This window comes from Syngnathus floridae, chromosome 8, assembly GCF_059516105.1.
Source record: "Syngnathus floridae isolate MCC-2025c chromosome 8, RoL_Sflo_1.0, whole genome shotgun sequence".
Taxonomy (NCBI): domain Eukaryota; kingdom Metazoa; phylum Chordata; class Actinopteri; order Syngnathiformes; family Syngnathidae; genus Syngnathus; species Syngnathus floridae.
In genome coordinates, this window is record NC_142420.1 from 3790802 (window position 1) to 3818722 (window position 27921).

Consider the following 27921-nt stretch of genomic DNA (forward strand, 5'->3'; position numbering starts at 1 on the left):
CTAGGCGTCATGGCACATGGTAGGTGTGCAGTGGGGGTCTCCCCACTAAGAGCCTAGTTAATAAAATGGTCATTCCAGGATTGGGGGATAAACATTGACACTTCTGAAGTTATGTTAACCCTTTTACTCATATCACATATAACACAATGGTTTTCTGTTTGGTTTTTCATTTCGTTTACACTGCTAGTAGTTGAGAAAAAAATCATTTGCAAAATTGTTACTTTCAGCTTCTGCCATAATGCAATGTAACAAACAAATGCAACCCTCTTACTCGTCAATGTTTTTCAGCTTTTACATATTTTGTTCTGACCATTTAGCATACCAGTTTACAGAACTAGCTATCATACGCATGAGAACACAATTTGCAAAATTGTTACTTGCAACCTCGTTGTTGTAATTAAGTCAAGTCAAGTCAAGTCAAGTCAAGTTTATTTGTATAGCCCTAAATCACAAGCAGTCTCAAAGGGCTTCACATAGAATTAATTACCCTAATATTATAATTAAAATGATATGAACATAAAATGTAAATGTGTTCGAGTTTTTGTCTGTCTGTAACATGCTCATTCCAACACAGCAACACACATGATTGCTGAATAAACCATCTCACAAAAATGTATAGCCAATATAGAGAAAACTGGGGTTAATATATTATATTATGGCTTTCGATCCCCTTTTTTCCTGCAAAACATAGATGACAAATGATTAAATAAATGGTATGCTAAATAAGTCCCACAATGGACCGACTTCTAATGCATTTAAACATTGTGATTGAGTCACAAAATTTCATTTTCAGTTACCTAGAAAGGCGCCCTGCCCTGTAGGATACCCCGGCACGGAAGGGAACACACTCCCTACCCTTGTTGTGTATCTGAGCTGTCACGTTTCTCCGCACGGAGGCCCCACCCCTAAAGCTTGTACATGTGCTGTGGATGGGCGGTTCGTCAAGGCGCATGGGCCGCTCCACCTCCCTTCTGCAAGACGTTGCGTGGAAGGAAAGCGAGACTACAGAAAAGACGGCCCTTTAAACAACGTTTATGGTGTCTTTTAAGGGGGGAATCGTCATGTGGCCGCTGCCGGTTTAGTTCGTTTGCAGCTGGGATGTGGGGACTCTGACGCGCCCCTGGAGAAAGTAAGCACAGCCTACGTTGGCGCACTCCTGAGCCACGTTTTGAGCTTGCTTCTCTGGACAAAAACAAGAAGACGAGGAAGACAGGAAGAAAACTCCATGCGTTTTTCTGTGATCATTTTATTTCATGACAGTTAGTTGGGGAGGGGCATTTTTTTTTTACGCCCTGCATAAAAAGTTTTAAATGTCACAGCTGTCCAGCATGGAGACCCCCCCGGGCGAGAGGGACGGCAGCCAAATGCAGGACAAGAGGTTCCCGCTGACCTACATCGGCTGGGCGCTGCTGGACCGCCGTACCACGCTGCCTATGCTGCCGTGGCTGGTAGCCGAAATCCGGCGGAAGAGCGAAAAAGGCGACTGCGGCCCCGCCATGCAGCCACGGGAGGTGCATCTGGTGCTCCACAGTCCCTTCCTCCGCTGCGTGCCATGCTCCTCTTCCTCGTCCTCCTCCAGCAACAACTATTCGGTTTTCATATTCGAGCATAAGGCGCAGCACATCTCCCGTTTCATGCACAACAGCAACGACCTCACCTACTTTGCCTACCTGCTGCGGGCCCATCCAGACAACCCCGAAGGGGAGATGTCCTGTCACGTGTTCAAGGCCAGCGATCCCAACCAGGTACCAAGCAAGTCACATGCACTTCTGACACCCCCGCCCCTAAACACCCAACCAACTCACACAACCCAAAATGAACACCGTTATCAAACCACCTTGCATGTTTGACTCACTGATCTGCGGTTCGATATTCGTATGTCTGCATCTTGTGTGGAGGAGTTTGTATCTTCTTTGAGGACTCAGACTTCCTCTTACAAAAAATTGCATGTTGTTAAAGCTCTAAATCAGGGCTGTCAAAATTCAACTTTCTTTATTGTTCACACGTTTTCTAAATTGTCCACTTGTATGTGTGTCTTTGGATTCTCGTTTTTGTTTTTCCCATTCGAGCATGTTAACCCAGAAGCACTGGAAGGATAGGTCAATATAATTTTTAAAATGCTTTGGAACTGTGCGTCAAGTCAAGTTGATTTATATAATCTTTAATCAAAGAAATGTCTCACATACCCACAGTTGACAAATATTAACGACAATCCCTGATATTTAAAGCCACCTTTCGCAAAGGTTACTCCCGGCCAGCCTTTATGAAAGGAAAGTATTTGTTTCTGTATGTTTTTTAAATAAAGTGGCGCTGATAGTAAAAGATAATTTTTGCCACAATGTTATTTTTCTTTTAGAGGGTCATTGTTACTGTGAAAACCATACCATGGAATCTACAGTTACATATTGTTACATATACAGATTTTTTTTATTTTTTATAAACTATCATTTCTATATTGTTAACAACAACTTGAATTGGAAACAGGAATATGACCGTATAAAGATGCACGTGTGCTACAGAAAATACTTTATGAACATTGCACTTCAATGTTGGTGCATTATATCACAGTATGTCATAGCAACCCTCTATTTTGAGATCAGAGCACAAAGGGCCTTAACCTTTTAAGATATGACATCTTTTGCTCTTCTTCACTCCTCCACATCCAAATAAACAGGCACAAAGCCACCATTTGCTTTAATAATCTAACCCCCCAAAGACTCGCCTAACATCTATTGTGTGCACAAGCAATTAAAAAGTCAGTATTCCTTTCAAAGATAAACACAAAATGTTTTTGCAGTAGTCTTCTGTTTTTATCATGTTTTTGAATTTTATTGTGAAGTAAACGTTCTACGGTAGTCAATGAGTGGGTGGCTAGCTCCAGTTTACACAAGTAAATCGTTCTAAACTACTGTGACCAGTAAAACCCAATTACGGGTGAGAGATTTAGGACCCTTTAAGGTGCTGCACGTCGGGGGGGGGGGGGGGTAGTGTCACAAGTACAGACAGGAACCAAACTGACTGGTAATACTGCAAATAAAAGTGGGCCAAGAAGCAGGATGGTACGGTTTTGGAACCGTTTCACAATACAAACACTGCAAATGCACACTGAACAAAACTGTACTGCTCTGTAAAAATGGCCTGGATGACTCACCAAAATATTAGGCCACTTCAGAGGCACTATGTTTGATTGACTTTCATATATGTCTGCTTTTATGATCGCTTAGCTACCACATAAGCAAATAAGGCATCCTGAGGATTAACTTTCCCTGAAAATCCATTGCGCTAGCCTTATCATCTGGTGCCCTAAATACTTGATGTCAAAACACATTTTAGCCATGACCAATAACCTACTATATCTGATTAAAAGGTGTAATTTTGTAGCTCTTCTTTTTTCGTGACTGGTTCAACTGCAATCACCCAATGTAATTTATGTTTAAGAGAAAGTACCGTATTTTCCGCACTATAAGGCGCACCGGATTATAAGGCGCACCTTCAACTAATGGCCCATTTTAAAACTTTGTTCATATATAAAGCGCGCCGGATTATAAGGCGCATAGAATTAATAACTCAACGTTGCTCAAACGTTAATGCAATCACAATATAGTAGCACTCGAAATAGTGAAAACATATATCAATAACTCAACGTTGCTCAAACGTATATTGGTTCATGTATAAGGCGCACTGGATTATAAGGCGCACTGTCGGCTTTTGAGAAAATTGGAGGTTTTTAGGTGCGCCTTATTGTGTGGAAAATACGGTAGTTTAAAACAAAATACAAGGCCTGCACACCCGCAATTAAATGAACATCATCCACAGATCATCTTTAATACTACACAGGCAACATTATTCGTCTAAGAAATTGTTGACCTCCCTCTGTAGGTGCAACTGTTTTGGTTAGCAACAGGGTTGAAATGATGACACTGTGTTTCACAAGATCATTTCATCATGTTGTAACATGAACCATTAGGTTCCAGCCCATTTCTACTTGGAACCTGGGAAACTTCACCCGAGCACACGAACACATCTCGAGTCACGTTTTGTGCTGCCCTCAAATGTACCTGTGCTCTATTATGTTTCAAGTGGAATTCTCGTAAGCGTGAGACATGGATGGCTGAGAGCAATGCAGACGTGGCAGATTTAAGACCTGGGAGCTTTCGAGGAGTCTCGCCTATCATTTCTTAGTATTGCTGAATGTACATTAGTCAAAGGGGTATTTACGCAAGAGAAACTGGTTTGGCAGTCAGTGGCTGGGTGCACCACTTGGAATGCACTTCTAATTCCACTTGTGCACTTTTCACGTTCCGGGTTTAATTGAAGTCTTTACTGTTTATGATCCCGTGCTCCTCATTGTGGTTTCCTTGTTATCGAGGGCTGACGAGCACGATTCCAGACCTATTATTAGCCTTAAATGCGAGACGGGAGCAATGTAAGCGCAAAGGCTTTAAGCTCTGCAGTTTGTTTCCCTCTATGAAGATAATTAAACAGCACAACATTCGTGGTGGGGAAGAAGAACATCATGTTCAACTGGAGGGGAATCTGAACACAATGAAATCACAAGATATGCTTGTGCCTTACTAGACGGGGTTGGCTGCTTGCTGAACTTGAAAGACAACCTCATGAAAGGGTTTGTTGTTGCAATATGTAGTCCATGTGGGACTCAGAAGTCTCTTAAAAGTTGTTCCAGTTACACATAAGCAAATGTTTTTTGGAAAGAATGTTTCATTATTGTGAATGCATATAGATAGCAGTCAATCCAAGAAGCCATTCAGAGTCATCTTGACCTTAACCTTTTACCCATTTTTGGAGTCTGCTATAGCGGTTTTACGGCCCCCTGAGACGAATTTAATGCAGACACAACCGCGTTGTTCCATTGCCAGGCCAGTTGCAATCTGATCACACTCTGTGCCGACTGAAGGGCTCGTGCAATCGTGCATCACCACCTCTGTTGTCACTTGGAACTGATCCACAATGGAAGTTGACCTACTGTTGTCTTGGAAGGGCGAGTACAAATCGAACTGATAAAAGGGGTGCTATTTTACCAAGGCTGAATGATCCTAGTTTGGAGCAGAATCAACTCATACTCCATCATAGTGGCTTTTAAAAAAAAATTTTTGTTTGTTCAATCAAATATTTAAAAAAAAAAAAAGTATTTAGCAATTTTGGGAATACAAATTCAATATTCTGTATTTGTATCTCACCAGAATGTGATGGCCACATAAAATAGGGGAAACAATTTTTATGTTACAGGAATGAATTTGTAATACAATAAGATAGGTGAGATTTATATTTGAAGAAAAAGTGAAACTCATATGCCAATAAAGTCAGAATTTTGACAAATCTAACACAGTAAATAACTTCTGTAAATTTCAACTTTTTTCTTGTATTGCAATTTCGCACACTCCGAAAAACTTTTATTCTTGCAGTTTAAAAAACAATTTATTTATATACTAAAATATACATTTTTGGCAATTGTGTGCTATGAATTGTTCTATGAAGCGCACAGACCCCCACAAGTAAACAATATTATCTTTGTAAAGGCCATGATTTTTTTTTTCTTTTGTTTTTTGACACAACATTTGCCTTGGATATCATTAGAAGGCACAGGTGTCCCAAATGTTATTGCGGCTTGGGGCCTATTAATCATAGTTGCCATCCTGCATTGATTAAAGTTGACATAACGTCTTGTTTTGTTTTGAAATGGTGCCTGAACTCAAGGCCACTTTTGCCCTCATGAGGTGGAAAGATTCCATCAAGTGTCGTGGAAACACATGACTGCAGTCAAGTGCCTTGAGAGAACCAGTCGTTCCTCCTCCAGTCCAACAAAGGCATAAAACGAACACCATTTCCTGATGTCTGCTTTAAGTCGAAACATTCATAAATGTTCATGACCTGTATAGATTTATAAAAATTTTATACCAGAAACATTCAGCCTGCATTCAAGCAGTCTGTTTTCACTCTTTTTGTGTTACGATGATACCCTAATTAATTATTGCTTGCAAAGATTCTCTGTTTTGACTTGTTGATGCACACGAGTCATCAAACTGTATTTTTCACTTTTACGCCACCAGTTGAAACCAAACTCGACAGAACAGGAACCGTTCCAGCGTCCCTGAAACGTTCTGATTTGTTGCTGCCTGTTGTGACTTTTGCCCAGGGAAAGCGTGGGCGTTCCCTGGCTGCTTGCCTTCACAAGTCTCTCTGGTCTCGCTGTTATTTTCAAGGCTGCATTAAGTCTCGCTATTGTATTTTTTTTTAGCTGTAGTTATATTAAGCGTAAGCAATGTCGCATCAATTTTCAATGACAGGGTCCTTGCTTTCACCAGTTGTTAAAATCTAACATTTACTTTAAATACTTTCAGTTAACTTTATAAGAAATGCTGCACTTAGAGTTGAAACTCTAAGCAAGGTTGAGTAAAAGATTAAACATTTTAGTTTTTCAAGTTTACGTGCCACTCAAGCGACAAAATGCAAAAATCTTTTGGAGTGTGTTGGGAACATAGAGGCCTGGATGTATTTAAATACAATAATAAAGTAAACTAAGGTCATGTTGTTTGGAATTGGAACAATTTCTTTTTAAATCTCAGCCTTACACTCACTCTGGCATGTTTTCTTAATTGGATGTATGTACATGTATCGTATTTTCCGCACTATAAGGCACACCTGATTATAAGGCGCACTGTCGGCTTTTGAGAAATTTGAGGTTTTTAGGTGCGCCTTATAGTGCGGAAAATACAGTACACACAAATTTCAGTCCGTTTTCAAAAGCAAACTTTCTGTATAATCACCTAGCTATGAGAGCCATGAAGACCCTCATCAATGTTACCTATTTGATGATGATGATGATGATGATGATGATGATGATAACATGTTCATAAGTAACTTCAGTCATATCCTTTTTGCATTGTTTGTATAATCACGTTCCATTGTTTTTCTCCAAAAGGTGCCTGAGGTGATCAGCAGTATTCGCCAAGTGTCCAAATCGGCCCTAAAGGAAGACACTAAACCAAAACAGGAAGCCGATGACGCCTTCTACAATTCTCAGAAGTTTGAAGTGCTGTATTGTGGCAAGGTTTGAACCGGATGCGAAATGAATATCCTTTGTGCCAACTGGCATCCTTTGCGTGATCCTTTCCGTGTATGCAACTGCAGGTGACGGTGGGGCACAAAAAAGCTCCGTCCACCCTCATCGATGACTGCATCGATAAGTTTCACCAACATGAGGTGAAGCGCAAACGCCTTCTCAACGGCCAACGAGGGTCCATGGAGAAAGTCCCAGTAGAGTTCACTATTGGGGTGGGAGGAGATCCACTCTCCTTGGCTTTGATTGAGAAGAATGATGATGCTGAAGGTCTAAAAGAGGATGACCTGACCGGTAAGATATGCAGTAGTAGAGACCTACACCAGTTAAATGGGTTACAGACATAATGTTTTTTTTTTTTTTTTGTAAATGTAAGCCCTCATAATGGGCAAAAAAAAAAAAATGCTACTATTGCCGACTTGGCACAGCACACACAAGCTTAGCAATAGGGCCATCTTCTTTTGAATGCCAGAACCTAAGAATTATGAGGCAGACGCATGGCGTAGTTTATTTATTTCAGTTCTTCATGGGTTACTTTTTTTAACTTTAAATGATATTCATTAATGTGAAAATGTTTCTTAAAACATTGCCCGACAATTTGACCTTGGAACATATTATTCTGCTCTCGTGAGGGTGCAACCACACTCCAAAGTGTGTACACTGAACAAGAAGAGCAAACATTTTTAACTTTTTTAATTTTATTATTTTTCCCCACATTTTAAAAAATGTGTTTCAAAGTTAATATTGCCACTTCATATGTAATACATTAACACTTGCTAGATTATAGCTTTCTTAACACAGTGTTTATTTCAGTTGTTAGGGCCACACTGAAAAGATAAAGTGAAATTGTTCTACTGGAAAAAAAAAAAAAAAAATCAAAAGTTTTTTTTGTCACGATGATTTACTTATTCAGTGCATGCTTACTGAAGAGTTGCAATAGCTCAAGTAGGTGCTACTTGGTTAAAATGCTGCCTTGATTGCATGTGTTGCAGGGTCCGGCAATCAGAGCAGCCTGAGAGGAGCGTTCCCGGAGTGCATCCGAGAAGATTCCGACTTTGAGGAACCGCAGGAATTCCGCACTCGCTGCAATAGCCTGGCGGCAAATTTCCAAATGAAATCCGGAGAAGGGGTCAGGATGGACTCGGCACGACGCAGACACGCTAGCGCTCCCAACCATGTTCAGCCGTCCGATTCCGACAAAAACAGAACCATGCTTTTCCAGGTAAACCTGTGATAGCTTGTTTTCAACCTTGAATACATCACACACTCTAACTGCATGTCGGCACTAAGTGCATTGATGCAACACACCACTGCCGAGTGTCGATTAGTATGCACTAAAGCTTTGCGGTATGAATTGCATTTGAAAGAGTTTTGTCGAGACACGTCAGCAGTGTAAACACCGGTGTGAGAAAAGTGTGGTATTTAAACCTACCTGTAGACCCAGACTTAATTGAATCACAATTTAAGATGTCACTTTTATTGTCATTCATTTATGCTTGGGTAAACATTGAATATAATGTCCAAATATGTGTATGATAATAGAATATAGGATATTTATAATAGCATTAGAAAAAGAATAGGAAAGGACATAAGGCAAGCATTATAGTTCCGTATTTTCCGCACTATAAGGAGCACCTAAAAACCTCCAATTTTCTCAAAAGCCAACAGTGCGCCTTATATATGGACCAATATGGATTTGTGGATGAGGACTAACTTATTAAAGTAAGTATTTTGTGTGTTGTGTAATATTAACGTTTGAGCAACGTTGAGTTATTGGTATATAGTTATTGTTTTCACTATTTCGAGTGTTACTATATTGTGATTACATTAATATTTGAGCAACGTTGAGTTATTTATTCTATGCGCCTTATAATCCGGTGCACCTTATAGTGCGGAAAATACGGTAGTTGAATTTCAATATGCTTGCTGCAGTACACATGCTTTATACATTAAAAACATTAAAAGAATAATAGAATACTTAAATATAGTGAACAGTTTATATTTTACATATACTAAATACAAAAACTGTCTTGATGGTCCACACTAAATATACCCACTGTGCTAAAACGTCTTCTGCAAATCACTTTTATGTTCACTTGGCAGGCAGTCATAACGCACTGTCCAGTGTGGTGCAACTCCTCAGTATTGCTGTGACAATAGGCTGTGACCGACTCCTAATGTTTTTTCATTTTCCTTTCTTATTTTTCTATGCAAAAAGCAACGTGAGCCAGCTGCTGTCCCTCTCACTACATTTCCACTCGAGGCTAATTATAGTTAGCCGCTCAATATGTGACACTGCAACACACGGACATTGATTTCAGCATGTGCTGCTGCAGTCTACTCGTATTTTTGGACCTCAGTTATGCTGCTTGATTTAATGTCAGTGACTCAGCCTGACTGAATTTTTTTGACATTATTTTTTTAACAGGTTGGGCGTTTTGAAGTAAATCTCATAAGTCCAGACAGTAAAACGGTGGTGTTGGAAAAAAACTTCAAAGACATTTCATCTTGCTGTCAGGTTGGTTTGCTTTCTGCACCATTGTTTTTTTTTTTGTGTTTTTTTTTAACACCAAGATGCTTTTCATCACTATCATTGTCAGTATAGAAGTACTGCTCACTAGCTCATCTGTGAAACTCAATGGAGACAATGTCATGGCTGGTTTGCATCGCCGACTCAATTTTCATTGACGTAACACACGATGGCAGCCAGAATATGTAGTGAAATAAAGACTACAAAAATATTACTTGCCATTAAAGGAAGCCGTATTGATTGCGGGATCCTTTATTATGCAACAAGGTAAAGAACCACAAACTCACTGCTAATATAATACAGAGCAATCTGAAGGCATCATAGAAGGAAACTTGTCATATAGACTTGAAGCAAATATTGAAAGGCAGATAATAAATATATAATACAAATAGATTGTCTTATATTCCTGTTTTCCACGGTAAAAGTAAAGCCCCTGGAGGACTATTTCAATACAATACGATAGGGGAGTGCATTTGTTATTGATTATGATCTGAAGTGCCCCCATTATGCGCCTAAATAGAAGAGTCCATGTTGTATGTTGCCAATTGATTTTTGACCTTGCTACTCGTGCAACCCGACCGAGGGATGTGTAAAGGTGTTCAATGCAAAGACATTTTGTCTAAAATGTTTGCTTTTTCAAAATCATTGACTGCACATAAGGAAATCTTATCAATTTTCTACTTATTAACAGGCGATCAAACAAACGGACCATTTTGGATTCATCTGCCGCGAGCCATCAGAATCTGGTCCCAGCCAATACATGTGCTTTGTTTTCCAGTGTGCCAGCGAGTCTCTGGTGAGTCTTTTGCAGGATGTAATCTAGCAAAACACATAGTTTGATTATTTTATTTTTTATAAACTGAAACACATAGGTTGATGAGGTGATGCTGACCCTGAAGCAGGCCTTCAGCACAGCTGCCTCTTTACAAAGCAATAAGACACTGGTCCAATTATGTGAGGCTTGCCCTATGCACGATCTGCACAAGCTTTGCGAACGCATTGAAGGTAGAGTAAGAAGCTGTTTTCCTATTTGATATTTTTATTTAGTACAGAATAGTGATTTGATACACTTCATTTTTCCAGGCCTCTACCCTCCAAGAGCAAAGCTGGCGATCCAGAAATATCTCTCCCAGCTGCCTGACAATGAGCAAGTGGAGATATTCGAGCGAGTTCAGGTCAGGCTGTCATCCTCTCAGAATACGTTAAAAGGTTTGGATGAGTGAATACACTAATGGCCACATCTCATCTGACAATGGATTGAATTTGCAGAGACTGAAGCCCAGTTCAGACCAAGAGGAGAATGAGCTGGCCATTTTGTATCTCAGGCAGCTGTGTGAAAACAAGCAGAAGACCCACCTCCATATTGGAGAGGCTCCTCAGGTAGCTGCATTTCCACCTCAAAGTACCAGCAACTTAAAGTTGTTAAATGACAGCAAAACCCTATGAAATTTCAAAATTTCATGGTTAATAGAGTACATAAATGTTAGGGGGAAAAATATTGGTTAAGAAATACAAAAATATTTTATAAAATAATGCACAAGTATTAGAACTAATCAAAATTGATTTAGAAAAAAATAGAACCAATATGACAAAAATAATACGTATATTGGAAAAAATAATGTAAAAAGTAATTTGACTTAAAATACTCAAATATTAGACTGTTTACTGTAGGGGAAAATAACCCAAAATGTGAGAAAAAAATACAAAACTAGTTGCAAAGAACACAAAAGTAAGAAAAAGGAGATACAGTCATTGGAAATATTTGAAAAATGTATTTAAAAGATTTTTAAAAATGTTGATTACCGTATTTGCCGGTGTATTGGTCGACCTTTTTCGATCCAAAATCGACCGAAAAAAATCGACCTCGACTTATACACCGAGTCATAAAATTTAACTTCGTATTCATCGCTTCAAATGTGATGGTAACCAAGGCCGTTTCTCATGCATCTCATTGTGCGTTGCACTTAGAAAATTTGAACCGGGCGGCGTGCGCGAGTGCGCGGCCCGCTGGAAGTCGAATGAGGCGCCGCCACCACCTCCGCGGTGCTTATAAACAGCCGATCCGCTCGGCGGGGGCTATTTTCGGCCACTTGGCTCGTGCGCACGGCCTCCCGGATGTGCCGGGCGGGTGCGCGAGCTCGCCGGCCGCTGGAAGTCGAATGAGACGCCGCGACCACCTCCGCGGTGCTTATAAACAGCCGATCCGCTCGGCGGGGGCTATTTTCGGCCACTTGGCTCGTGCGCACGGCCTCCCGGATGTGCCGGGCGGGTGCGCGAGCTCGCCGGCCGCTGGAAGTCGAATGAGGCGCCGCCACCACCTCCGCGGTGCTTATAAACAGCCGATCCGCTCGGCGGGGGCTATTTTCGGCCACTTGGCTCGTGCGCACGGCCTCCCGGATGTGCCGGGCGGGTGCGCGAGCTCGCCGGCCGCTGGAAGTCGAATGAGACGCCGCGACCACCTCCGCGGTGCTTATAAACAGCCGATCCGCTCGGCGGGGGCTATTTTCGGCCACTTGGCTCGTGCGCACGGCCTCCCGGATGTGCCGGGCGGGTGCGCGAGCTCGCCGGCCGCTGGAAGTCCAATGAGGCGCCGCGATCTCCTCCGCGGTGCTTATAAAGTGCCGATCCGCTCGGCTTGGAGCTATTTCCGGCCTCCCGTTGGTGCCGGGTGGCGTGCGCGAGCTCGCCGGCCGCGATCTCCTCCGCGGTGCTTATAAACAGCCGCATGCGCACGGCCTCCCGGAATTTGAACACATTTCGTCAATAAATTTCGCATATTGAATTTTGAAGTTTAATATAATGCAACAATTGAGCTCGACTTATACAAAGGATATATCATAAAATCGTAAATTTCCGTCGAATTTTAGGGGGTCGACTTATACACCGAGTCGACCTGTACACCGGCAAATACGGTATTACAAAAGTCCCCCCAAAAAAACAGATACTGTATTGAAAAATTTACATTTTGTGACAAACTATTAGAAAATGATAAAAAAATGAATAGACATTAAATACATACACAAACATTGGATAATTTTTTTGTTGTTGCATTGAATATTACTTTAAATGAACTCAAACGAAATATAAAAAATTACTCACAAAAATGCTTGAAAAATATGTAATAAAAAATCATCCTATTTTTTTTCCAATCAATCTGTTTATTGAGTATTCCAAAAATTACTTCTTTTTAAATGTATATGAGTTAAAAGGTTATACTTGAAACCGCTCCTGTCCATTAAATATGTTTATTTTAAGTTCGATGGACAGCACATTGATTATTTCCCTCCTGTTCCCTGTTGGCAGAACGCAAGCAACTCCTCAGGGGACGGCGCAGCCACAGGCAGCCGCTTCAAATTGGACATCCTGAAGAACAAGGCTCGCTCATCCCTCACCAGCTCTCTGGAGAACATCCTGGTCCGGGTAGGTCCTCTTCCCTGTCTACCTTGTTTCGTCACCGTGTTCCCCTAGGGATTTAGATTGACCCATATTTGTATGCAGAGTAATAAGTCAGACAACACATTCAGGCTGATCCAAGGTCTGAGAACTCCTCTGCCATCTGTTATTTTGCCTCAGATTCAAAGCTAGGCCCCTCAACTGCTAGACATATGTGCTAATCACTAGCACACTGTTTCACTTAATTAAATCCTGTTTTTCATAAATTTAGTAAGATCCAAGGGACTATAATAGCCTTGGTTGTTGCATCACATTGGGTTTTAAGTGTGTGGTACATTTATGACAATACTTGATGTGTACTTGTACCAACGTTCTCACTTAATTGCGGCTCATATATTGGAATATATGGGGAAAAATTCAAGAAGATATGCATGCCATGTGGTGGTCGACCTCGAATCATTTCTCATTTTGCAATGTCTACATTGTTAATATTTGCAAAAAATGACAAAAAAAGAGGACTTTCAGTTTTTGCCAGGTCAAAAAAAAAATTATTTGTCCAAATTATTATGATCAATTGCATATTTTTCCCCAAATATACTATATAGTAGACTAATAGTCTTAACAAACTCTCACGAGTTTTTGTGTGTCACCTTTGTTTCTTAGACTTGTGCATCATTTACAATGATCAAATACTGAAAATGTCAATTATAGTTGTCGATCAACGGTATTAGCAATGTATTTTGTGTTATCCACATGTATTTATTTTGTTTTGTTTGCTATTTTATGTCAGCATAACACCCCCAAAACAATGTACACATTTAGCATTTTTTCTGAATGTTTAACTGATTCATGCAACAGATTTAATTTGGTGCTGATAACAACCACTGCTATTATTGGTTTAAAATGTCTCATTAATTAACTCTGCAGGGAGCCAGCCGGATGAGAGACCGTTTGGGAAGCATCGGAAGCATGAGCAACTTAGACAAAGTAAGTGTCCTTTCAGAGGCACCACAAAATTCCCCGAAGAAGGATTCTGGGAAGTGTCACCCACACCCCTCCTCCTCGTTTTTTTTTTTTGGGCTGTGAAAAACTTGTGATAAACGACTCAAACGTCAACAGCGGCTGTCTTGCAGTCACGTTGGGGCATTGCAGCGCTCCATGCTCACGTGCTACAGAGAAAGCCAGGGAGACGTTTATGTTTGTGGTGTCACTTTTGTGCAGAATGTTGAATGAGAGTATGATGCAGTCCCTCTGACTGCTCGGGAGGCGTATAGCTTGAATTAAAAGTTCAGTTTCACTGTTCATGGCATTTTGTACACGATTCCGCTAAATTGTTTCATTAACCAGCTCAATTTGAGTAGGATATGATATGAGTATCAAATGACTAGATATTTTTGTCAATTGATATTCGTAGAGTACATTTGTAGTTTTTAACAAATTTATTATTATTATTATTATTATTATTATTATAACACCACCTGTTGTAAAGTGAGCATCCAGCATCATCAAGTGCTTTAAGGCAGACTCTTTCAGTTTTAGGGAACACACTAAGTTTCATCATTTTGAACAGGAATGAGGAATTTCACATTTTTTATAACTAAATTCAACATTTAAACAAGAAATATTAATGCACCCCCACCCCCCTCCCTCATATTTTGGTTGGAGGAACATCTGTACTTCATGACGGTGTCAGGATGCCAGTCAGGAACTCCCAAGTCAGGATTTCCACTTCTGCTGAGTCAGGCTTGTGTTTACTTCCTCTTATTTTTTTTTGTTTTTACCACCACCACGCTCGTTAGAGGAAAGAGCAGTGTGCACACGACCTTATTGACCTGTCAGTCACAATCAAGTACACTTTGAGCTGACACTCAGTATTTTGTGCTACTCGTACGTGGTGAAAGGAAGAACGAGATGCTGGTTCAGTTAAACATGTCAGCGCTATGAGTTTGGTGGGGGTTTGCGTCCCAAAAAAATCACATGACACAGCTCATTAGAATACAATGGATGAGGGAGTTGCACCAGCAGAAGTGTGCAAGTGAAGTCCACGAGTGGACACAAATGAAAGTTGCAGTGGTGGTTTGTTGACGAGGTGAGTGCTGAATTTCATGTTTGATTATTGGACCACTTTGTTTTGAGGAATTTTTGACTGATGGTATTTTACGCAAATAGTAGCTGGTATTTTTTCTTTAGTCAACTAATAAGGAAAAGGGCGTCACATGTTTGTGGAAAGCATTTTTATGCGGTTATCAATCTTACGGTTATTATCACTTTTATTATTACAGTCAGAGAGAGTGTTTACAGTGCTTGGTAGGTGCTGCTGTTTTGGTGAGCGCTCAAACTGTTTGAAAGTGGTTGATGCGCCTTGTGGCTAACGGCACATTGTCACTTAAAGTGAGGCCAATTTGTGAGGAAATGCAATAATCCGCACTTCATCTGTATGTGATGTGGTAGTTGCTGCTGTTTTGGTTAGCACAAGTTCAAGTAGGCTCAACTCTTTGTTTGTGCGTGAACAGCCTCAATGACTAAACATATATTTAACAAAACACGTGCCACTCTCAAATGAGTATTAAGTCTGCGGCATCTAATCTTTTGCAGCAGGATGAGGAACATACGGGAGTCTCCCCTCCGGCTTCCCCGCCCCCTTTCCCAGACGATGACCTGGAATCAAGCCAGCATTTCCGTCGGCGCGCTCACACCTTCAGCCACCCGCCCGTGAAGAAGCGCATCTCCTTTGATGGCCAGGCGGGCAGCCTGGCCAAGCACGCACCTCTGCGCAGGCAACAGTCAGAAGTGCTGCAAAGCAGGTAGAATGATGTTAGCCACACATAATCATGACCTCATCAGAATTTAATAGGAAACCCAAGGAAAATTTTGCTAAAAATGTTCAAACATATGTTGCTCCCCTTACAAAACATACAGTAACTATAGACACAATATCTAGTACCTGTCTACAATGATGATGATGATGAATTACTGTAGCAGTCAAGTCTAAAGTAAACATTTCATTCCACAACAATGGGCAAGGGTGACATCACTGGTGCCAACGCTCCTGGCATGTCCTGTGCTGCTACTTTGTAGACCGATTTTGCTTAGAATGGCTCACGCTTGGGTATTTCCTGACCCGAAACTACAGATAGCATTACCTGGCAGTGGCGGAGTGATTCAGGGATGTTTTGCGCAGCTGTTGTTGCGAATTCTACTGGTTTAATGCTTCGTTTAGTCCTAGTTTGGCAAAAATGTCAGGACCCAAAAAGCAACTGCATGAACTCTTATCTTGCCATCTTATCAAACGTCTTCATCGAACACAGTGGTAGTCATTTACATTTGATGAACGTATGTTAAACTAATTATTAAGCACAGAAACGTTGTCATCTATTTGCAGCACTTTGACCCCGACCCCCACCCCATCTGTCCTAAACAATGGCACACGTTTCCGAGCATCCGCCCCTCCTCTCCCCTTCCCTTCCAAAAGTGTAACATGTTTGTTTTCCATGTGCGGGGTGCTCACGCAGTCCCGTGGCCGTGTCGAGAACGCGCAGTTTATCGGAGAGCCAGTCCCTCAGCCCCCCCTCCTCCTCTTCCTCCTCCTTCTCCGCTCCCACTTTCCTGAAGAGCATTTACCAGGGCTCGCTGGGCTCACTGAGCTCGCTGAGCTCGCTGACAGACAGTGGGAGTATCAAGAGGTGACAGGATGATGAATTTATTTATATTTTTATGCTGGGATGACAGTAAATGTTTACATGTTGGCTGTCCAAACCTTTTAACACCCAGCTTTTATTTTGATCTTCTTTTCCTGCCTATCAGCAGTGAGAACCCTCGCACCCTCTTCCTGTTTCGTTGCGAAGTAGAGGGGGATGCTGTCGTGCTTGCATGTGGCTTTGGAGCTCTTCTCTGCATGGCCAAACTAAACGCGTAACCCGATTTGGAGCTTTTAGCAATTGTGTCACAATTGTAATTCAAGCTGGATGAGGATCAAGAACCATCGAGTACGGTGGTGCTCAATTGAAGCGTGGTAAAGCGAGTGAAGGTTAATGTTTACATTATAAATAGGATTGGTTGGAGCACGCCCTTGTGAAATGTCACTTCCACAGCGTGAGGCTCATCCTTGGTATTTCACTGAATAAATTGTGATCCTTATCTTACTTTTGAAATAATACCTCTCAGAAAATGTAGGTGATTTGAGGCCATAATGGAAAGTCACCGACTCATGAAACCAAGTCAAAATTTTGCCAAAATAGTCTAAATGAAGCAAAAAAAGCTGTTTATTACAGAAATAGTTGTAATTTCATCACCTGCTATTTTACAAGAAAGAAGATTCCAAGAAAGTTTTTTTTAATTGTCACAATGTTAAAAAAAATAATAAAAGATTGCTTTAGGTTGAATATTGTAAAAAATAATGTTAAGAATAACATTAACCATTGATGAGAAAATGTAATGAAGCCAAAGTTAAAATAATATGAAAAAAAATTGTTTCACAAGAATAGTTAAAATCTTAATAGAAAATATTATTTTAGCCCAGAAATAAAATACTTGAGAAAAAGCTATAATTTTACTAGAATAATGTCTGTGTTTTTGGAGAAAATAAAATTGAAATACTAAGAAAGAAGTAATACCCCGCAACATCACAAAAACTATGCAACCTAATTAATCACACTAAGAACATTTTGCAAGATTAATTAGCCATGGTTAGCAAAAGGGAAAGAGGTTAGACTCTAACCGTTAGATGAAGGAAGTAAAAGCAAAGGTGTAGAAAATGCGTGCTTCCGCGCAGGAGTGAATTTTAACTGGCAATGACGTGGATGGATACGCATGAATCATCTCATTGTAATAGACTAAATAATAACTTGAAAGAATTCATTGACTTGATGAATACTTTCTTTGTTCAAACCCTTCTACAGACTTTCAATGTCATTTTTCTAGCTGTGGCTGTTTGCTTCATGATTAACATATCTAATAGATGCCATATGTTTAATGTCCATCATTCAGCATATCAACTCTTGCAGTTTATATAAAGTTTCATCTGTTCTTTGCGTGTCCATTTGCTGCTGCCCGTGTAACATAACACTAAATCTGTGTGTGTGTGCGTGTGTGTGTGGCAGTAATGGCGAAGGCAGGAAAAGGACACTGTCAGGCTGCAGCAGTGACTCGGTGAGCGGACCACCCCCGAGCCCGCGCAGGGTCTCGTGGAGACAGAAGATCTTCCTGAGGGTCGCCTCACCCATGGGCAAGAGCCACATGCAGCAACACTCAGGTCTCCAATCATTTTGCCCGACTTAAAAATGCGATATAAGATGCAGGGTTCATTTATCTTTTACTTACGGGCAAGCTTTACGATTTCTGATGCTAGCAGAAAGTTTTAATTATGAGGAAAAAGTTGTCATTTGATCAGAATGATTATAAAGGTTTTTAGAATTTAGTTTAATACAATTTATATCAAGATAAGTCCGGCTGTCCTGTGTTGAGTTTGCATGTTCTGCCTGTGCTTGCGTGAGTTTCCTCTGAAATATTACAGAAATAAAGTCACAATATTGGGTGATGTTTCTGCTATTTTATGACACTTGGAACTTAGTAGTGTGGCAGACAAGAAAAAAGTAAACTGTTTTTAAGAAAAAAAAAATATCACAATACTGCTAGAAATAGTTGTAATTTTATGAGCATAAAATTGGAATGTTTACGATTAAGATTTAAACAAAAAGTGAAACTGGCAAACCAATGATTAATCATTGATTTGTAGTGGAGATGTAAAAGTTATGGAACAGTATACTCTTTAGGCCTTTAAAATCGTCCAATTAAAATAAAATCATCGCCCCATATTTGCTGAAATTAGCTAAAATCACCTCACAATTACCCAGACAGGTTTGATTTTTACTTTTTTATTTCTGCCCTGATTCATTTAGACCAGTCAGATGCCTGGGAGCTTTTGCCCCTTTCCCCTCGTGGCACACACTCAAGTGTGGACCCTCTAAGTGGCGGAGGTGGTCGCCCCAAAAGAACGGCAGAGGACTACCGGACGCTGTGGAAAACCGCCATCCGTCAGCAGATCCTGCTGCTGCGTATGGAAAAGGAAAACCAGAGGCTGGAAGGTGAGAGTATTTATGAAACAATGTCCATATGAGTAACAATGACTTTCCCATGGAGGGGAAATTTTGTTAGATGCCAAAACCCCGCCATTTGAATAGGGGTGTGTAGACTTTTATTGTCACCGTATATTCAACTGCTGTGTGTTGAATGGAACTTCCTGCCTCAGCCATCAGCATGTTCTGAAATAGCCCAGTTTGTGATGTCACGACTATTTATGTGAATAGGCCACCGACTTGCTGTATTTGACAAGTGTGTTTGTGTGTGCAGCACGATTGACACAAAGTCATACACATACACCATTATTATTATTATCATTATTATAAAGAATCATTTATAGAAATAAAGCTTCTACCACCAATTAAGACCTGATACTCTCTGCAGTTGAGTAACTAAACACCTCTGACCACGACAGTTGTTGGAGCAAATGAAGGTCTCCTCCCCCCAATAAACACCTTACTTCTAATAGAATCCCTGCTGTTCAGTAATCTTTTTTGGGCAACTCTATATAAGGAAATACGGTATTCAAAAAATGTGCTCGTACTGGTACAAATACAGGCTTACCCCCTAAAAGATGCCTGCTAGTCTCTCCAGTTGGTCTACATAAACACCTCAGGTCACAACAGGTGACCGACTTCTGACTAAAAATGCGTTTGGACTAATAAAAACCCCCCTCCCCCCAAATAAATGCCTTGACCCTGTCTCTGAACAGACTCCCGCTATTCCCTGTAGCCAAGTACTGGTAATTAAACAACTCTGGCCACTATGTGAGGAAACACAGTGTTATTCCTATCATGCATTTGTTCCAATATAAATCTCTAATAAATGTCGTATCCTAACGAGATCCCTGGTACTCCATGCAACTGATGAAATAAAAAAGCAATCTTACATATGACGATATACGATTTTCGTGTTTGTACAAATGAAATCTTACCCCAAAGAGACACCTGGTTCCTTGCCTAATCCATTAAACATTTTAAAAAAAGTGCAGGATTAGTCTAAAAAAGTGTCCTCCCCTGCTTTAAACGCCAACAACTGAATAAATGTACACTGAGTGCCATGAGCAAATACAGTATCATTCTAAAATAGTGTTTATACAAAAACATTTATTACTCTCTACAATGAAATCGAGTAAATAAAACAATATTTAAGGGAATATAGTTTTATTCATGAAAATTAATACACAAACATGTAAAAGTACAACCGATAATTTCATTCCACACACTTTCAATGCACTGTGTATTATTCTGCAGTATGTGTAAAACTACCAACACAAGTCTTTTTTTTTTTTTTACATCACTGCTGTGAATAACGTTTCAATAGAAGGTAAGAAGCATAAACTGAGTCCTCAGGGATGAAGACAGATGTTTTTTTGTTTTTGTTTTTTTTTGCATGGCTTTGGAATCAATGTTGTTCTCTTGAGCTGTTGGGTTCTCTTGCTGGCATCTTGTATGGTGTTATTTTTTAATTACCTCGAGGACTTAAGCATAAAGCTGATGGTCATTTATTGTGGCTTTTCATGTCCACATGCGATTCCTGTGGTGATTCATGTTGAAATGTGTCAGGGATGGCATCCATGTAAACAGTGGAAGCTCTATGGCTCAGGGGACACCAAATTTGTTAGGATTTTATTTTTATTTGGTTTTCATTCAAAATGATATAGCTATAGAAATAATCCATACAGGTAAATCTTAAAAAGTTATATCGGGACTTGATGTTGTTTACTCTTAATCAGAAATTTACGACAAAATGGTGTTGTATGACCAAAAATAGAATTGTAATCATAATTAATCTCAAGAAAAGCTTGTTAAAAAAAAGTAAATATTTCACATGAAAAAGTTCTAATATTCTTATAATAAAGTTGAAACACTGCGCCAAATAATTATACTTGTATATATATAAATGTTTGATGATTATAAAGTTAATTTATAATTTAATGATTGATTAGCTGTATAGTATTTTATGAGAGTAAAGTTGTAATATTATGAAAAAAAACCATGATTTTGTGAACATTAAGTTACAATATTAAAAGAAAAGTTTCGTACTATTCCCCTGAATTCTGACTTTAGAGGTTCCACTGTGTCTGGCTGTTGGGAATTTGTGCTCTTTATTTTCTGGTGTGCAGAAATATGGGCTCAAACATTAAATGCTAACAGATGTAACTAGCAATCATGAATTAACTCTATTGTGTATCTTTCTGCTTAGCGAGTCGGGATGAGCTGCATATTCGCAAGATGAAGCTGAGCTACCAGGAAGTGGGCCTCGACTCCCAGGAGCTGCAGGCCTTGTGGGAGAAAAAACTGACGGCACCGGGCAGAACCACCGTGCGGCAGGATCAGGAGGATCTCTACCGTGCACTCTGCCAAGGTGAGGCATCAACAATGGATATTATTCATTCAAACTGGCATTAAGGAACCCTACTCTGTTGGAGTTTATGCACGAATTGTCGTTGTGCTCAGGTGTTCCCAAAAGTCGTCGCGGGGAGGTATGGTTGCTGCTCTGCCACCAGCACCGCTTGTCTCGCAGACATACTCAGCGCCAGCAAGCTGCTGACACGCCATACAGAGATCTGTTGAAGCAGCTCACCGCACAGCAACACGCCATTCTGGTGGATTTAGGTGAGTAACAGTAGAGCACATCGTAGTGGGAACATACGAGTGATGCAGCGCCGTACTTCAGGTCGGACTTTCCCCAACGTCGAGTACTTCTCAGCCCAGCTGGGTGCTGGACAGCTTTCTCTGTACAACCTGCTCAAAGCCTACTCTCTGCTGGACACTGAGGTATATTGAATCCCGGAGTGTTTTTTTTTTTTTTTAAACTAAAAAAAAGTCAACTGGGAGTACTAATAGTCGGCATTGATCGTTGCGGTTTTGGTAGCAACGCATATTGGACTACAAACGATGAAGCAAACACGCATAGACAGGCAGAAATGGATTAATGACATGTAATTTAATTTCAATGGGGACATTTATTTCGGATGAGAATATTTTGAGTAATATAACATCACTGAATGTTGCTTGATATATGTGCGTACAGGTGGGCTACTGTCAGGGCGTCAGCTTTGTGGCTGGCGTGCTGCTGCTACATATGAGCGAGGAGCAGGCCTTCGACACACTCAAGTTCCTCATGTATGACCTTGGCGTCAGACGCCAGTACAAGCCCGACATGATCTCTCTGCAGGTGAGCGCACCGCAAATTTCGACTTTATCTACAGATCATCACAGATTGATTTACAAGCTTGTAACCATGGAAGCCTGTGTGAAATTAGGTGAAGTAACAGTCATAAAAAAAAATGAGAATGAAGAAACAAAGGAACATACTATGTAATACTTGTTATAGCTATTTTAAATATAATGATGAAAATAATTCAGGACGAAAGGTTTTTTTTTTGCAAGAACAGCTTTGTTTGCAAAAAATAGTTTGGATTTCCAGTGCACAAAAAGTAAAATATTGCTTCCTTTTTATGACAGTAGTCCCTTTGCAGTGCACTACATGTGTGTGTTGCCCTATCCCATTAGGCTGCAAACATTTGTACACCTTTCTAAGCGCGACCACACCTTCAAGCGGACATAGTTAGCTGTCTCGTTTAAACATCAGCTGACATTTGTGGGTCCTGTGAAAACATCAGCAGGCACGCTAATGTTTAACGCTACCACAACTTCCTGTTTAACGTCTCTTGAGGACACAAGGCACCTGTGCAGGACGGTAAAGGGTATTTTTATACTTTTTCTTGTACGGTTTTACCGTCAGGCTGACTTCTCATGCAGTGAGAGCAAACACCGTGCATGCCTCAGCAAGCCTCTCCTGCTTGGAATCGTTCAGCGACAACAATAGCTCGCATTGTTCCCTGTAATCTGCCCTTTACAAATCCAAATATTGTTTATTTTTCTGTGTTGCGTCATGTTTTGTAATGTGTGTGTGTGTGTTGTGCAAAGATCCAGATGTACCAGCTCTCCAGATTGCTGCACGACTACCACCGTGACTTGTACAATCACCTGGAGGAGTACGAAATCTGCCCAAGCCTGTATGCCGCGCCGTGGTTCCTCACGCTTTTTGCCTCGCAGTTCCCCCTTGGCTTTGTCTCGCGCGTCTTTGGTACGTGATTTTAATTATTAATCAAATTGTAGCTTCACTGTCCTGTTAATGTTTAATATTGTGTGGGGGTGAAAAGTAACCAAATACAAATAAAGTGTCCCCCTGCTAATTTATTAACAGCAACTGATTGATGTCCACCCAAAGAGGTTTGTAGTTGTCTGTAGATGCCACAAGATGGTGACCTTCTTCTTTTTTATAAGACAATTTTCTATGTATGGCCTAACTAAATGGAGCTCCTCCCCTGACTTCAACTTAGTTACTTGGCAACAAAGCAATAAATTGATATCTAACATTATTTTTCAGAAAATACCAGCAGACAGGTTTGCTAACAAATCTCAGAATAGGCAAATGTGTTAATAACAGACCACGAATAAGCAGAAATTAACTATGTAGTATTTTGTTTAATATATGTATGTTGAAATAAATTTCTCAGATAGCTTTACTTGAATATTTATAAATAAACATAAGCCTAATTATGCATAATTATTACCCCTCTCTACTTTTTTTTATTCACACAAGCAAGTTAAATATTAGTTGGTTGTACACTTTTAGTTCACAACCTTTACAAAGCAACAGCAGCATTTTAACAGTATAAAAGTCCAGCCAATAATAGCAAGCTTTTAAACAACAAAATGCATTGTGACACGATTTGGTTTTCTTCCTGGTAGTGCTAGTACAATATATTTATTTTATTTATTTATAAGTAAATAATAATAATCGTAAGTAAACGATTTTGTCTTCAAGTAAGCTTTTTTTTGTTGTTTTGCCAGCAAATCATAAAGGGCGGTACATGTACACACACACACACACACACACACACACACACACACACACACACACACACACACACACACACACACACACACACACACACACCTACAGGGCTTTGTTCTAATTTAGGTACAATTTGAGTGCTGATACACGTTATCTTTTTTTCCAGACTTTTTGTTTGTCCAGGGCACAGAGGTCATCTTCAAAGTTGCCCTGTGCCTACTTAGCAACCACCAGGGGGAGATAGTGGAATGCGATAGCTTTGAGAGTATTGTGGACTACCTGAAGACTACTCTTCCCAGCCTCACACAGGTTCAGATGGAGCTGACCATTGCTAAGGTGATGATGCCTTTGGTGTCTTCTATACTGTTTGCCTCGGTTTCAAATGGTCAAAATGTGTATTCTGTTTTTTTGTGTGTGCAAAATTAATCAGTGTAAACAGTACCAAAGCATTATGGATTGCAATTCAACCATAATTAAGAACACAATCTATGCAAAATTCCTGAATAATCATCACTGAATCTACTGTTGCATGTCACACTGGTCGCCAGGTAACGGAGATGGACATCTCCAAGCAGCTGCATGCGTACGAGGTGGAGTATCACGTGCTGCAAGACGAGGTGGCCGACGGCGGCGCTACGCCCAACGACTCGGAACGCTTGGACAAGCTGGAGAAGACCAACGCGCAGCTCAAGAAGCAGAACATGGAGCTGCTGGAGAAACTTCAGGTAAACAATTTGTTGTGATGGCTGTGGCTATCTCAGACTTCCTGTAGATGGCAGTGTAACAAAACTTTAAAAAAGAAACAAAGGCTGCATGTTCAGAGTATTGAAAAGTCATCGGGATAATTGAGCTGTTTTATAATAGTCAATATTGTATGATGCAATATCATAGCAGCACGCTTTGATTGCGGTTTTGCATGTCTGTCTCACATTTAACAGGGGTTCAACTGCCCCCTCAAGGGATTTTTTTTTTCTATTTGGCAATGATTAATTAATCTACCAAATGCTCCGGTTTCCTCCCACATTCCAAAGATATGCATGGTAGGCCGATTGACCACTCCAAATTGTCCGTAGGTGTGATTGTGAATGGTTACTTGTCTATGAGTGGCCAGTACACTCATGATATTGCACATTGAACATATTTCATCACTGAGTACATATGGTGAATATGTACAGTAATTAGATTAGTAAGATTAGGCTTGTTAATGTTTTTTTTTTGTTTTAGACTATTTTACATAATATACATTAGGAGCTTCATAGTCTTGAGGTTCTTGGTTGACCCGCCCCCCTAACCATCTCGCAAATTTTTAGGTAATGCTTAATGATTGGTATAATGATTGAAGGCTATGGTTTGATGCTTGGCTTGTTCCTCTCCTGTGTGGCGTTTGCATCTTTTGCCCGTGCTTCTGTGGTTTCGCTTCCTCCTACATTCCAAAAACGTGCATGCGAGGCTCACTGCAGACTCTTAAATTGTCCAAAGTTGTGAATGTGAGTTGGAATGGGTGCTTGTCTATATTTGCCCTGGCCGCCGCTCGAGGCCCCGCCTCTTGAACAAAGCCAGCTGGGTTGGGTTCCAGCTCGCCCTCGACCCAAATAAGGAGAATCACCGTAGAAAATGGATGGATGGAGGCATGCATAGATGGAAATATTCAAGAACACCATCCTGCTGTGATATTTTAACCAGGCAGCCCGGCAGAAGATCCAAACCCTGGAAACCAACGTGGAGAATTTCCTGTCCCGTGAGAGTAAGTTGAAGCACGTGATCCGCACGCTGGAGCAGGAGAGGTCGGCTCACCAGAAGACCATCGAGCGCATGCGCTCTTGCCTCCCGTCTGATGTACTCACCGACGTAGAGATGACCCACATCAAGACGGCGGCGGCGGCGGCACCCGACGCAAAAGCCAAAGCCTGTGCCAAGAAGCCTTGATGATGAGCAAAAGTGTACAGGGACACGCAGAGATGTGTAGACGGACTCCAGTTCTGGTACTCACTACACCACTGTCACATTGGTTTGGTTATCGGGACAGTGCAGTGGAACCTCCAAATTATGGAACTAGAATAACCTTGGGACTATCTAAACATTTCATTACTGTCCGAGTGCTTCAAGCCACAATTTCATTTTAATTTGAATTGTGACATCCTAAGGAGCTACCCCAACCAGCGTACATCTTCAGGCCAAATAATGAACCTGTATGTATCATTGACAAAAAAAAGATCAAGAAGCACAATATCCTACAGAGATTGTTGAAAGTAACACTCGCTTCTCTTTGCTTTTTATCCACTTGAAGATTTTTGCTATTGCTGTTGTTGAAAGTCTTTTTCGTCCAAAGAGATGATTTCGTTTTTCATTTCCAGAAAAGCGACTTGAACTTTTCAGAGCATCGTCTTCTCATTAGGAGGAAGTGTACTTTCTAAAGCTCAGACAGGATGTGAGGTCGTCTGCCTCCTCGGTTTCCTGTGTGACTGACCGCAGTGTCGCTTTCCCGGCAGAACCCAATCAAAGAAAACATTTGAGGTGGAGGACTTCAAACTGAATGTCCTCTTTTGCTGTTTTTGTCAAAGCGACACTTTTCTCATGCTCACCTTGCAGGGGATGAGCGTCGTAACACTAGCTGACAACTCGGTCAGTTGTGTGGAGTTCATCGTTGATGTCTTGAGGCAATAGTTGATTTCACTTTCAACCAGTTTGCTGCCTTCATTGTGATGTCAGCTGTGGCTGACATGCACACTGCAACAAAAAAAACTTTTTTGCCCGTAATACCGATATAGGAACTGATTTCTCAAACAGTTGTCCCGTTAAAATTAGGCGGTACCGATTCACTCTCCAGAACTTTTGCTGTCTAAAGAAGTCATCAAAACATCAAAAAACATCTTTTATTTACCATTTACGTCGCTTTTGTTAGAAATATTGAACCAATTGCCTTTATCTTAAAAAAAAAAAAAGTTTGTCGTAACATTTTTGCGTTTTTGGGGCGGGGGCAGGAGGCGTGTGGGAGCTTTTTCCATTAATAACAGTTTCTGAAAAAAAAAAAAATAGAACAAATGTTACCGTTATATCATGACATTTCCCCCCCCCCGTCAGATTTATTTTCATAACAGTATGGCTTTTTTTTTTACCTAGAAGACAAAAGTAAACTGAAGTGACTGAAACCGATAGAGGTGCTGTTATTTTGACTAGTTTGCTGTCTTAAAGAAAAATATTGTGACCATCAGCTGTGGCCTAAATACTAAATTTTTCCGTGGTCATACTGTATGTACATGTTTTGTTCTTTGCAATTTTCTTTTTTTTTACGGGGGGGCTGTTGCAGGTGTATTGATGTCATGTTGTTGCAGTGTGCCGATGTGCTTGTTAAGTTTCCTTTTCACGCAGGATGCGTTGTTGCAGTATAAAGTCCTCGTGGTTGGCCAGCACCTCACTTTTGTTTCAAGTGTGCCACCAGGTTTGACTCACCGATCCTGACTCAGAACGATACATTGCCGAAATGAAAGTACATTTGATTCCGTCGGTCAGCATCCTCTTTCTTGTGCACATTTGTTACTTTATATTCTCAATTTGAAGTGCTGCAAATGTTTGATCGAGTGTATTTTTTTTGGGGGGGGGGTTGCATGTATATTCAACAGCACTTTGCATCACATTTATCTCAACTTTGTGCTACGTTTCACTGAAATTGTAATTGAAAAACCAAAGAGTTTTTTTTTTTTTTTTTGGGGGGTGGGGTGTTTTGTATTTTCTGTGGGATTCTAATTTGAAAGCCAAAATATTTGTCCCTTAACGGAATTTACGAATGAGTGCATGGAGAAAAGAAAAGTACATTTTGTGTTGGAATGAGTGTTTTGACACTTGTTAATTGAAATGTTTTTCTCAAGATTTTGCAATTTGCAAAATAATACAACCTCTTTTTTTCTCTCAATATTTCAACATTTCTCCCTTGAATTGCAATGTTTTTCTTGGAAAGATAATAACCAGTGACTTT

The 27921-nt window shown here is 40.5% G+C and overlaps 1 protein-coding gene and 1 long non-coding RNA gene across 3 annotated transcripts; one reads left to right on the top strand and one right to left on the bottom strand.

The window, feature by feature from the left end:
- Window positions 1-436: 436 nt before the first annotated feature.
- LOC148394042 (uncharacterized) lies at window positions 437-1961 on the bottom strand. Its single transcript, XR_015859704.1, has 3 exons — window positions 1671-1961; window positions 798-1585; window positions 437-678 (listed from the first exon to the last, which is right to left on the bottom strand). It is a non-coding gene; the product is annotated as an uncharacterized LOC148394042 (long non-coding RNA).
- On the top strand, window positions 929-27858 carry tbc1d4 (TBC1 domain family, member 4). 2 transcript variants are annotated; one of them, XM_088382080.1, is made up of 23 exons: window positions 929-1745; window positions 6941-7069; window positions 7150-7372; window positions 8071-8300; window positions 9507-9596; window positions 10300-10404; window positions 10481-10613; window positions 10692-10783; window positions 10878-10988; window positions 12912-13028; window positions 13929-13988; window positions 15597-15805; window positions 16514-16684; window positions 18101-18252; window positions 18899-19084; window positions 21285-21446; window positions 21539-21697; window positions 21759-21859; window positions 22116-22259; window positions 23015-23174; window positions 24115-24284; window positions 24497-24673; window positions 25632-27858. In XM_088382080.1, exons 1-23 carry the CDS (start codon window positions 1311-1313, stop codon window positions 25872-25874), a joined length of 3759 nt encoding a protein of 1252 aa, XP_088238206.1. In that variant the 5' UTR covers window positions 929-1310; the 3' UTR covers window positions 25875-27858. The 2 variants fall into 2 exon arrangements, with proteins under 2 accessions (XP_088238206.1, XP_088238207.1); XM_088382081.1 differs by lacking the exon at window positions 16514-16684 and having other exon boundaries at window positions 930-1745.
- Window positions 27859-27921: the final 63 nt, after the last annotated feature.